The 11,756-nt window shown below is 55.6% G+C and overlaps 1 protein-coding gene across 5 annotated transcripts; it reads left to right on the top strand.

The window, feature by feature from the left end:
• Nucleotides 1–1,486: 1,486 nt before the first annotated feature.
• KYAT1 (kynurenine aminotransferase 1) lies at nucleotides 1,487–11,338 on the top strand. Of its 5 annotated transcripts, none has more exons than XM_035341958.1 (14): nucleotides 1,487–1,633; nucleotides 3,151–3,272; nucleotides 5,463–5,521; nucleotides 6,449–6,599; nucleotides 7,242–7,391; nucleotides 7,477–7,563; nucleotides 7,678–7,806; nucleotides 8,070–8,190; nucleotides 8,613–8,689; nucleotides 8,797–8,886; nucleotides 8,976–9,162; nucleotides 9,376–9,452; nucleotides 9,864–9,950; nucleotides 10,343–11,338. In XM_035341958.1, the coding sequence occupies exons 2-14, from the start codon at nucleotides 3,189–3,191 to the stop codon at nucleotides 10,409–10,411; spliced, it is 1,368 nt and encodes a 455-aa protein (XP_035197849.1). In that variant the 5' UTR covers nucleotides 1,487–1,633; nucleotides 3,151–3,188; the 3' UTR covers nucleotides 10,412–11,338. The 5 variants fall into 5 exon arrangements, with proteins under 5 accessions (XP_035197849.1, XP_035197853.1, XP_035197850.1 ...); XM_035341962.1 differs by lacking the exon at nucleotides 1,487–1,633 and adding an exon at nucleotides 1,704–1,836; XM_035341959.1 differs by lacking the exon at nucleotides 1,487–1,633 and adding an exon at nucleotides 1,799–1,934.
• Nucleotides 11,339–11,756: the final 418 nt, after the last annotated feature.

Below are 11,756 nucleotides of genomic sequence, written 5' to 3'. Positions count from 1 at the left end.
TTTCTAGGAACATTATTGGTCTTAATATCTCCGTAGCCATGGGCACAGGACCTGCATCAGAGGAGCTTTAATCCCACCTGCCCAAGGACAGTTTTGGAGACAATACCTAACACAGGGCAAGAGCTAGATTTTTGGAAAATACGACATTAAGAAGGATTGTTCATGTTGAGATGTACTTAAATCCAAATATGCTTTCTGCTGTATTTCAAGCGGAAACTAAGGTGAAATAACATGTTACAGTTGAGTCAGTATAAAGGCCAAATCCTGACAAAGAGGATGAGAGTTCATACTCCTCCTGCCCATGCCCTCTTGTCCCCATTCCCTACTGCTCTGGGCCCTGCCCAGGTCTTCACTTCCTTGCTGTGGCTTTAGCACTCACACCCTGCCCTAGGCCTGTTTGGCTCACGAACCAGACAGAAAACTGCCCATTTTTTCTACCAGAATGGCTTTCTGCTGGTTTAGCATGTCTAGTGAACTCAACTCAGGGTCAAACAACCCCAGATTAGGGCAGCAGGAGGGACTGAGCTGTAAAATTGTCTCAGGATGTGTTGTGAAATCCTTACAAGGAGCAAACAAAAGCTTTCTTTCCAGTTGTTTGTTTCAGTGTTTGAGTTAAACAGAAGTTTAGCAAACAAAGAGTTTGCATCTGCCTGCACAAAAATTCCCTCCCGCTTAGTCACGGCGGTGATGCTGTGGGCCTGGCGGCGGGATGTCGTGTCAGGAGTCGGGAACCTTTGCACAGCAGACGTCAGCCGCTTCCTTCCCTGTGCCTCACTTTTTCCTACTGAGAGAAGGAGACAGTCATTACTCAGGAGAGCTACATGACCTGATTCATCAGGGCACATAATGCCCTGTCACAAAAGGAAAAGGGAAGCCAAGAGAAGATGATTTGCTCTCTACTCCTCGCTTGAGCAATTGTCACCTCACACACACCTGGTGGAGAGTTCAGTTCCTGCATACCTGCCAAAGTCCCCCTCTGAGCCTGGTCTCTGTCCCCCTGACCATCCACAGCCCAGGAGCTGGACGATGCTGCAGGGTCCTACTTTAGGCTGTATCATGGACAGTTGGTCATGATCCCTGATAAATATTATGAAGATGCCTTCACTTTCTGTATCTTTAAACTGTTCTCTAACAACATTAAGCCTGCAGGCTGAAATTTTTCAAAGTGCCCAGCTGACATTTTTTTTTTTTTTTCCAAAATGACTGAGACCTTCATGCAAAGAGAAATTCACTGCCATTGCCAATGCCAAAGTAATTAGAGCCCTGCCACACTAATTACCCTGTTGCAGGTACAAGCCTCCATCTGAACAATAGGCTGCGTTATTTTCCCAGGCAGCCAAGATCCCCTGGCACTTCTGGCTCCGAACCCCTGCGAGGAAGGCACCGGTTCCCCAAAGCCCTCTCCTTCCTGGTGCTTCAGAGTGACCCGAGAGCTCCTTTTCCCCGGTACCATCTTCTCTATCTGAGTGTTGTAGCTCGATTCCTGCCTTCCTGCAGCTTCCCAGACTCCTCCCAGGAAGTCCCCGCTGCAGATGAAGCGCTTTGGTACGTGGGGAGACCGGCATGTGTATGAAGGCAGCCTGGGCGGTCGTGCCGGACTTGTGCAGTGTCATGCAGCGTGTCCCAGCTTGACGTAAGTCGGTTTTACCCCCACTGCCACCCCTGCTGAGCGGCTGCCCTGTGCCAACGCGTGTGCGCTCGTTGGCTCCTGCATTCACCCATGCTCCCGTGTTGTGTGGGGTGCAGGGGGACCCTTGTCCCCCCAGAGCCCTTCAGGTGCACCCACGAGCGGCCAGGCTGGCCACCTGGGCAGCACCGGGACGGAGGAGATCGCCGGTGAGTGACCGACCGATCCCTGTGGTGACCTTTCGGTTGCCTTCTCCAAAATCCTGAGTGCTCCGTCCCGCCTGCCCTGCTCCTTGCAGGGAGTGTAGGTAGGGCACAGCCTGAAAACTCAGTCGGGGGAGAAGCTCCCTGAGGCTTTCCCAGGCTTTTTGACTCTCTGGTGGCTGACCCCACTGCAAAACATTGCCCAGGGCTGGGGAGGCGAAGCAGAGCCCCCTGCCCTAGCCCCAGCGCTCCCAAAGGTAGCAGTGTCCCAAGCCCAGCGCTCCCTATAGCTCCTTGCAGGAGCCCTGTGCACACCTCTTAGGCACACTCCACAGTTCGGTGTAAACCAGTGAGAAATATTATGCCCCATTTTCCATAAATCATACTGCTTTTTCCTACCTGGGCAAAGAGATGTAAAACTGGCTGGCTGCTGCTTTTTGCTTTTTAGAAATAACACAAAATGCAAGCAGAGGGGACTCAGCCTGCGCGTAAGGATAGGGAGTGCATCTAGCAGTACCGAGAACCCACCCATGGGCTGGCCAGCTTCAAACCTGTTTTAATTATTTTTTTTCAGTAAAAGTTGCAGTAAATTAATCTGTAGCTGATGAAAATAAAGGTGCATGCATCCTCCAGACTCACCCCTTTTATCTAAAGTATCTAACAAAGCATTTTATTTTAGCTTAAATACCACGTGCCTCAGCAATGCTGTAGAATAGTTGAGGGGACCTGAGGTGAAGGAACAGGCTGCATCCGGCACAGAAATTAATTTGTTTGGGGCCTTAATGGAAATCTAAACACCAAAATCCATACAAACATAATCCCCAAGGCCCCTTATTTCCCTTGCCAGCCCCGAGAGGCAGGGTGTCTGAGCCATGCAGCCAAGCTACAGCCACATCATGTGAAAGTGAAGGAGAGGAAGGGCTGAGGCAGGAGACACCAGGGAAAAAGCAGGTGGGAAGGTGATGAAGGACACCCGATTCCAGAGGATGCCCTCTCGCTGGTGTCTATACAGCTCCCCCAGTGCAGAGGAAAGCAGTGCTAGTGTGGAACGGGGGGGAGAGGAGGCAGAAGCTGCAGGTGTTGCCCTTGTGATCCTGCTTTCATGCGTGTCATAGGCACAAAGTGCAGCCCCAGCCCTGTTTGACATTGCAGTGACAACACACAAAGTGTCTGGGCTGCCTTTTTCTATCCAGAGTGAAGTAACCACAGCTTTGGGTCTGGACCTGCATTGTGTCCCCAGGTAAAAGAAGCCTTTGCTTTGTGCCTGCAGCTGCGGAGCAATTTTTTCATCCCTCTGCTTTGTGTCTGGGGGAAATACAGGTCCGTGCCCACACAAGTGAGACAGCAGGAGCCGTGGCATGCTCAGGAGAGCAGGACCGTCTCTGCGTCACTTCTTGCTGGAGAGGAATTGCGGCGCTGGATATAGCTCCTGCTCCAGTGAGGTATTGAATGCCCAGCACGACTGCTTCTGGCCCGCAGCCTGCTCCCTTGCTCAGGCCGCTGCGGTGTGGAGCCAGGGAACGAGCCTTGGCAGTGGCAGCAGATAGGGCACGTCAGGAAAAGTCACCCTGATGCAATGTCCGCTGCAACCCAATTATTTCCAGGTAGCCTGGTTAAAGGGAACGTCTCACACAAGCAAGAGAATACTCTTTACACAGAGAGCAGCTCATTGTTTGTGGGATTGCCTCATCTGAAGGTGTCTTCTGCTAACGCCTCTTGGGTTGCAAAATACTTGGAGAATGAAGTATCAGCATCCTCCTGGAGGTAGAAACTTGCAGAGCAAGGGACTGATGTGCAGTGAGGAGTCAGTGGTAGAGTGCAGAGCGCAAATTGCACCTGGAGGAACATCGTTGGGTTTGGGAGCAGAATGGGCTGAAATGGATTTGGGGGCTACGTGGCCCTGAGCCCGTGTCGCTCTCCAGCCCTGTGGGCAGCCACCCATGGCAGCTGGGGATGGGACAGAGAGAAGTCAGGAGAAGAAAGTATGTCATTGCCACTGCTGAAAGGGTTAGAGCAAGCGGGGCCTTTCCTTAGAATTGGGAACTTTGAGGCTTATGGCACCTTGTTCCCACTGACCCACCTTCCAGAGCTGCTGCATTCTCTGAGCTGTGGCCAGCAGCAGCCCTACCACAAGAGGACAGCGCTGGAGCTGATAATGTTTAACCTCCAGCTATCTTTTACTTCCCAAGCCACAAATCCTACTCCCACCACAACCCACTCAAGCCTCGGGTGTTGCTGGCTGTAATGCCCGTGGGCTTGTGCAGAAAAGGCAAAGAAGGGGCGGGGGGAGATGCAGGGGGCTCCCCTACAGCCGGGGAGGCAGTGACTCCTGCTCACCCTTGGCCGCCTGCCCAGCACCGCGGGGGAGCGCAGAGTCCACCCGCTGCCCTCTGAAACTCAGGATTCCTTGTAATTCATTTGCAAAAATCCCCAGCGAGGGCTGAAGCCGCATAAATAAAAATCCAGAGACACAAAATATCGTTGGGGCACTTCTCAAACGCTGGTACAGCCTTGCGGGAAGGGCGGCGGCAAGCAGGTAAGTGGGGAGTTACCAGTGGAGGGGCCCCGTATCCCCACCATCAGACCCCGTCCCCGCACATCCCAGCTCCACATCTCACCCCTCGACTGCTCTCACATGCCCTCCTCCTCCCTGTTTGAATGTTTTGCTTGCTGTGGGGATGAGCATTTTCTTGGCTCATTGCTTCACAGATGCCCTCCTCCATCCCTGTCTCCATTCCCCTCGCTGCCTGGTTGCCTTTTCTCCTACGCTGCTGTTACTAAATTCTGCCTCTGTTGCTTTTCATCATCCTCACAAGAGATTCCCCACCGAGCACATCAGACTTCCTCCTGTGGTGCTCATCCAACGGGGAGGAGGATTTTGCTCTGCATGCTCCCGACTGTCCCTCTCCCAACCCCCCAGCCACGATGCACGTGGACATAGGCACCGGTCAGGCAAGCGGTCCCTCGGTGTCTCCATGTGCCAGACTGCCGTGTGTGTGCTGTGCTCCCCTCCTGCCTGTACTCAGCTGCTGCCTGGTTTCGTTGTGAATTTTAGGTACAGAATTTACCAGCATTTAGTTTAGGATCTAGAGCACGGGCTCCAGCAGGACGAAGGAGCAAACGCTATTCCTGCCGCTCCTCAGGGCGGCGTGGAATAAAAATGTTGGTTCTTTTAGAAAAAGGGGGTGTTTTGTGGCCTGTAGGGAACAAAGAGGTCCTTCTGAAAAGAGAGGCTATGGGAAAGCAAAAGCCTGAGGTCTGGGGTTATTGGCCTGGCTGTTAGAGCCTGGCTGAGCTCATTTGACCCACGATTTATTCCAACTGCAAACAAGGTTTAAGGCATTGCTAGTGCCCCAGTGAGGCACTCACACCTCAGTTGTTCAGCTGTTTTCTTTCTGAAACTCGGAAATGAAACATTCTCCTCTGCCAGCTCTCATCTCTCTGATTTCTCTTTAAAAGTGTGTGAATCTTCTTCCAGAAGCCGCTGCTTCAGCATTGCTGCTCTGGGGTTGGTGAGCAGAGGCGGCGAAGCCCCGCAGGAGCGCACACCTTCTGCTGGGGGCAACCTTCCTGCGGAGGGCACGTCCCCTCCTGCCACGAGTGGAAGCTCCAAGCTCGTTTTCTCTTCGCAGGCAAAAATGTCAAGGCCAGTGCAAGCTCGGAGGCTGGAGGGAGTCGATAAGAATATCTGGTGAGTTAAGCTGCTACTGGGCAGCTCCTGGTTTACCCCGGTGGTAGATGTGGTTTTAGGCAGCCTAACATCAGACAGAAACCGCTGCGGTTGCACGGCACGGAGCAGCACCTCGCTCGGCTGCTTTGCATTTGTTCAGGAAGCACATTGGGGTAATTTTGTCCCGTGAGGCTTTACACCAGCTCAGCTGCGTACCTGCTGCTCGTGCTTTGCAGCATCAGCTCCGTGCTGTCCCGAGGGAAGGCGGTCGGCAGCAGCACCCAGACCTGAGCCGAGCGGTCGCAGCGCAGCGGCTCCAGCTCAGCATCAGCTTCAAGCCCAGCCTCGGGCACTGCCAGCAGGGAGGCAGGCGGAGGGGTGCTGCTAGCTCTGCTCGGAGCTGCAGCAATGGGAACGCTGCGTGCTTGGATACAGGGGTTAAATGAGCTTTGTCCCGCTGCGCCTAGCTTTGAGCTACAAAGTGCCAATCAGCCAGCCCATGGGTGAGATGAGCGCTGAGTTCAGCCTGTCTTACCCCCCGCAGAGGCCTTCACAGTGCCTGGCTACTAATTTTTCTAGAACTGGCCTCAGCTTGAAAGCCTCCGTGACCTCTCCTCCTGGGTCTGGTCTGATCAGAGGTGGTGCGTGGCTTCAGCCGTGACCGCGCACTCAGGCAGCACAACTGCTGTGTCCTTCAAAAAAAGCAAAAACCCTTCCCAGCGCAGAAGTGCCTGGCTCAGTTTTAATTGAAACTGGTCTGAAACTGGTGCCTGGTGCAAGCAGCGAGGATGGGGCAGAAACCAGCCCTGCTGTGGGAGCTGCTCCCCCAGCCGGTGCTGTCCACCCACCTCGCTCCCTGCCAAAGGGATGCCACCAAGCAGGGCGGGTGCCAGCAAGCTGCCCAGACCCTCTGCCATGCTTGTCCTTCTCTCCCTTCCCTCTCTCCAGGGTGGAATTTGTAAAACTGGCTGCCACCTACTCCACGGTGAACCTGGGCCAGGGCTTCCCCGACTTCCCCCCACCGGACTTTTTGAAGGATGCATTCACCAGAGCCCTCAGCGGGGAGAAGCACATGCTGCACCAGTACACCCGTGCCTTCGTGCGTGGGCAACCCCCCTGCTAGGCGGTACCTGTGAGCCCTGCCCAGAGCCCTGTCGGAGGGGCTGGGGCTTGAACAAGCTCAGGCACCCCGAGCAATGCGTACCTCGGCTGGGTCTGGGACCCCCCAGCTGCTGCGGTGGGTGGGCAGAGCCATCCAGATTCGTTGGGATGATGGAGACATCTCCTTGCAACAGCTTTCATCTTTGGCCCCATTTTCTTTCCAGGAGGGCCAGATCCTACTTGCTATCGCAGCAGTACCCATCCGGCAGTGCTGGCTGGGCAGGGAGAAGTTGCTCTCATTTAAAGAGGATTTTTGTCACCTGCAGTTGCAGTGACAGAGCTGGCAATAGCTGGGGTACCCTGCAAAGAAAAAGAAAAAAAACAACAGGAATTATTTCCAGGCAGGATCATGCCCCTGTTCTGCTGCAGGGACACGTTGGACACAAGTGCAGGGGTCTGGTGGATGTGGGGTTTATTGCCAAAACCCCATAGCACGAGGCACCCACAGAAGTGAAGAAGAGCCATCGTGGCAGGGAAACCCAACACAGGGCACTTGGCTGCCCAGCGCCATCCAAAGGGCTCATCCCTGCTTTGGGAAGCTTCCACCACCCAGTTCTCACCCACTCCTCTCACCCCACAGGGCCACCCACCTCTGGTGAAGATCCTAGCCCAGCTTTTTGGGAAGCTGCTCGGACGAGAGCTGGATCCTATGACCAACGTGATGGTGACTATAGGAGCGTACCAGGCCCTCTTCTGCTGCTTCCAGGCTTTCGTTGATGAAGGCGACGAGGTAACCCAGGACCCTCCCATTGCTCTCGGCCCTCAGGTAGGTCTGAGCAGGGCCCAGAGGCTGCTGCCATGCCCCTCTCTTCCAGGTGATAATCATTGAGCCCTTCTTCGACTGCTATGAGCCGATGGTGAAAATGGCTGGTGGGACACCCGTGTTCATCCCGCTGAGACCGGTGAGTGGGTCAAAGCAGAGCCGTTGAGGAGGGAAGAGGATTTGTAGCACGGTGAGCAGTAAGCAAAGTGCAGAGGCAGCAAAGCAAGCCGAGGTTCCCCTCTGTTCTCTCTAGAAAGCTCCAAAAGATGGAAAATTGATGTCTAGTGCGGACTGGCAGCTGGACCCAGCTGAACTGGCTTCTAAATTCAGTGAACGGACAAAAGCCATCGTCCTGAACTCACCCAACAACCCTCTGGGCAAGGTAATGCCTCTGGCCTCGCTGGGGGCAGCCCCAAGAGCATTTGGGGTGCTACAGCTTGCCAAACTCCACCTTCCTGGCACGCAGGGGAAATGGGTGTTGTGGGAGCACCACGTGCTGTGCTCTGCTGGTGTTCTGAGGCCTGATCTTGTGTGCCAGCAGTGCTTTTGTCCTGTCCTGGCCCGGGAGCTGGTACAGCCAAGGGTGCACGGCGGGGCTCGGTAATATTCCTGCTGTGTCTTAGCTCTGCTCCCTGCCTGCTGCAGGTGTTCAGCCGAGAGGAGCTGGAGCTCATTGCAGACCTGTGCGTGAAGCACGACGCCCTGTGCATCAGCGACGAAGTGTACGAGTGGCTGGTCTACGACGGGAAGGAGCACGTCCGCATCGGTATGGTGGAGGGCTTGGCTGAGCCTGGGCTTCTCCTCCAGCTACAGTATCTTTGGGCAGCTCCTTCTGGGGAAGGAACTGGGGGTTTCATGGGGGACCCCTGGCATGCATGTCTTGCTGCACTTCAAACTCAGCCTCCACACCAGGTCTTAAACTGGAGCCTTGACTTCCAGAACCAGCTGGAGGAAACAGAGCTGGCTTCACAGCCTGAGACCTGGAGCCAAGAACCCTTTGGCTCCAGTGAAACTGGATTTTTGCCCATTCTGTACAAAACTACCCTTTTCTCGGTGTCTCTAGTTTTGGGACAGCCATTTCACATGATTTCAGAGCCCTGTTCGTCCTGTTGCAGTGACATGCAGTTACCTGCTGCAGGGAGTGCGCTGAGCTCTGCCATCAGTGTTTCTCTCTCGTTTCATTGCCAGCCAGCTTGCGAGGGATGTGGGACCGCACGGTGAGCATCGGGAGCGCTGGGAAAACCTTCAGTGTCACTGGATGGAAGGTGAGCGCCCCCACGCAACACCTCATTGCCTCCCCATCCCTTTGCAACAAAGCAGAACACGAGGAGGTACCAGACTTACCCCCTTCCTCCTCCTCTCCCGGCCACAGGTGGGGTGGACTGTGGGACCCAACCGGCTGCTGCAGCACCTGCGCACCGTGCACCAGAACTCGGTGTACCACTGCGCCACGGTCACACAGGTGAGGCAGCTCCCTGCCACCAGCCCTGCAGTTCCCAAACCAGCCTTGGCCATCTTCCCACCAGCCTTTGGATCCTCTTCCCCTCACAGGAAGTCGTGGCTCAGGGTTTCCAGAGGGAGTTTGAGCACTACGGGAAGCCAGACAGCTACTTTGTCCAGCTGCCCAAGGAGATGCAGCAGAAGCGAGACCAGCTGGTCCAGAGCCTGGTCGCGGTGGGGATGAAACCCATCATCCCCGAGGGCACCTACTTCTTGGTGGCAGACATCTCCGAGTTCAGTGAGTTGTGCAGCTGCGGTGCTGCTCAGGCAGGGCTGAGTTCAGGGATCAGCTCGGCCTGGTCCCACCAGCAGGGACAGAAACCTGCACAAACGACATCCGACGAGGGGAGGGACCGCGCCGCGTTTCCCATCTGAGCTCCCAGAGGCCACAGATTTGGGGCTTGGCTGAGGCACCCACCCGGCCACAGCCTCTGCACTGCTCCTCCTGCAGAATCCGATGTCCCTGATGTCCCCAACTCCGATGAGCCCTACGACTCCAGATTTGCAAAGTGGATGGTGAAGAACAAGGTAAATGCATCTGCCTGCCCCTTTCCACCACATTTGCGTGTTTGTGCCCTCCCTGCTGGCTGCACACATCGGAGGCAGCAGCGGTGGCACCACCACCAGCGGGCAAGGTCCCCATCCAGACCTGGTTTTAGGGTGGAAGAAGCCAGGGCACTGCTTGAGTCCATGGTAGCACCAGGCAGGGCCGGGGCTCTCCTGGGGACATGCATGGGTGCAGCAGCCCAGGGCCAGGGGCATATTTGGGGTGTCAGCAGCTGGCCTCAAGCCCAGCAGTGAGCTCAAGCAGGGCAAGCAGAGCACCATGGGCACTTGTGAGCCCATCCGTGAGACTTGCGAGCACTAGGTGACAGCTTCACCCACGCTGGGACATGGCCCCAAGGCACTGACCTCAGCTCCACGCCTTGCCCTCCCCAGGGACTCGCGGCCATCCCGCTCTCCGCTTTCTACAGCGGGCCCCACAAGAACAGCTACAACTCCTTCATCCGGTTCTGCTTTGCAAAGGTGAGCCCTGGGGCGAGGTGAGGTGGGGGGTAATAATCGGGGCTGCGTGATGAGACAAATGCCAAGAAACACGCAGAGCCTTGGGTACTACAGCCTGAGCACGGCACCGTGCCTGGGTCCAGCCGGCCCGAGCCCCTTCTACAGACACACGAGCAGAGCTGGGGCAGGAGGTGCTGGTGCTGCCCCATCAGGGTCCCACCTTTCTCGGTCAGGGCAGGGGGTCCCCTGGGTGCACGTTCAGCTGCCCAGGGTGCACTGCCTGCCCCAGATGGGGCCGTGCCCGTGTCACACCAAACACAGAACGAGAACGGGATTTTATTGTGAAAACAACCCGGTGAGGGGAAGGGGGACGTGGCTGGAAACCACGAACCAAGCCTCGGGTGTTTGTTCAGGAGGAAGCCACGCTGAAGGCAGCAGATGACATACTGCAAAAATGGAAACTGGAGAAAACGACTCCCTGAAGGCACTGGGGAGGGAACCAGGCTCTCCTTGGTTGTCACCCGCCACGATCGCTCTTCTTCTTCCTTTGCTTGGCTACAAACTTTGCTACTCCCTTATTTTTGTGCCTTCAACCACATTTTTTTGTCAAACGGGTAAGAGGTTTGCCTGGCCCGCGGTTTAAGGGGCTTTTCTGTCACTGTGAAATGAATGCACCGTTTCTTGCAAGAAGCGAGCCTTCTGGTGTGGCTCAGCGTTCAGTATTACTTCTTCTCATCTTTAAAGACTTCGCTAATCAGTTCTGGGATGCATCCAGCGAGACACGAGGTAAGGATGGCTCCACAACCACATTCTGAAAGGTGTTTCAGGACCTACCTTCAGGGCCGTGCCAGGGTTAGCGTGTCTCATCTTGCTCCACGTCCCCACTCGTGTACTGCAGGGCTCAGGACAGCATTTCCACCAGCACCCACGTTCCCCACGTGATTGCGGCATCGCTGCCCATCAGCAGGTTGATTCCGATGACCCTGAAAATCATACACACAGCGAGGTGTTGTTTCCCATAATTAGCAATAATCCCTTTGGCTTTTCTGCGCATCTCTGGGGAAGGTGGCCACGGGTTCAGGAACCACCTGCCCCTGACTACTGCTAAGGCTTTCCCGTGCACCCCCACGCTGCCCTTAGGGCTTTGTGAGGGCTTGGTGACACCCCCAGGCCGCGAAACCAAACCCCAGCCTTTGACAAGGGCACATGGAGGCCAGGGAGGTAGGGCATGGCTGCCGCCGGGCTGGCGGGGAACACGAGCAGCACTTGGGCAGGTAATTTTTCGTCATTCTTGATTTCAGGCTGGATAAGGATGTAAAAGAGAGTCCTCAATCGTGCAGGAGTTACGCGCAACAGAATGTGGGATAAATATTTGTAGTGGCTAAATTATTAAAGTTGAATTACTGCAATTGTTGAAGAGTAAATGTCTCTAATGATTACGGGGCTGACGCAGAGCTCCTGGAGAGCTGCTGTGCACCCCCCGTGCAAGGTCTGCTTTGCGCCACATCCCACGGTGGTAGCCCTTCGTCCTGCCAGGATGGTGACTGCAGCCCTGCGGGTGTTCTGCATTGGGCTGGGAGCAAGGAGCTCCCAGAGCCAGCCCGCAGGAGCTCCCAGTACCAAAACCCACTGGGGCTCCCAGTGCCAGCCTGCTGGAGCTCCCAGTACCAAAACCCACTGGGGCTCCCAGTACCAGCCCCTCCTGGAGCAGCACCAACCTGTGGGAAGCAGGCACACGCTGACCTCCAGCCCACGTGAGGCATCCCATCTCACCTGCCGGCCGCAGCCCGAGGTGAGGGTGCTGCTCTCGCACCCACACATGGGCAG

The sequence above is a fragment of the Oxyura jamaicensis genome, chromosome 17 (genome assembly GCF_011077185.1).
Source record: "Oxyura jamaicensis isolate SHBP4307 breed ruddy duck chromosome 17, BPBGC_Ojam_1.0, whole genome shotgun sequence".
In the NCBI taxonomy this organism is placed as follows: Eukaryota; Metazoa; Chordata; class Aves; order Anseriformes; family Anatidae; genus Oxyura; species Oxyura jamaicensis.
This window is presented reverse-complemented; position numbering and strand designations above follow the sequence as displayed.

Excerpts from the sequence above, each read along its gene's own strand:
- KYAT1 (XM_035341958.1), top strand. The coding sequence starts at position 3,189 with ATGCTCAGGAGAGCAGGACCGTCTCTGCGTCACTTCTTGCTGGAGAGG. Across the intron at positions 6,600-7,241 it reads ACCAGTACACCCGTGCCTTC|GGCCACCCACCTCTGGTGAA; the intron begins GTGCGTGGGCAA and ends CTCACCCCACAG. Across the intron at positions 9,951-10,342 it reads TCCGGTTCTGCTTTGCAAAG|GAGGAAGCCACGCTGAAGGC; the intron begins GTGAGCCCTGGG and ends GTGTTTGTTCAG.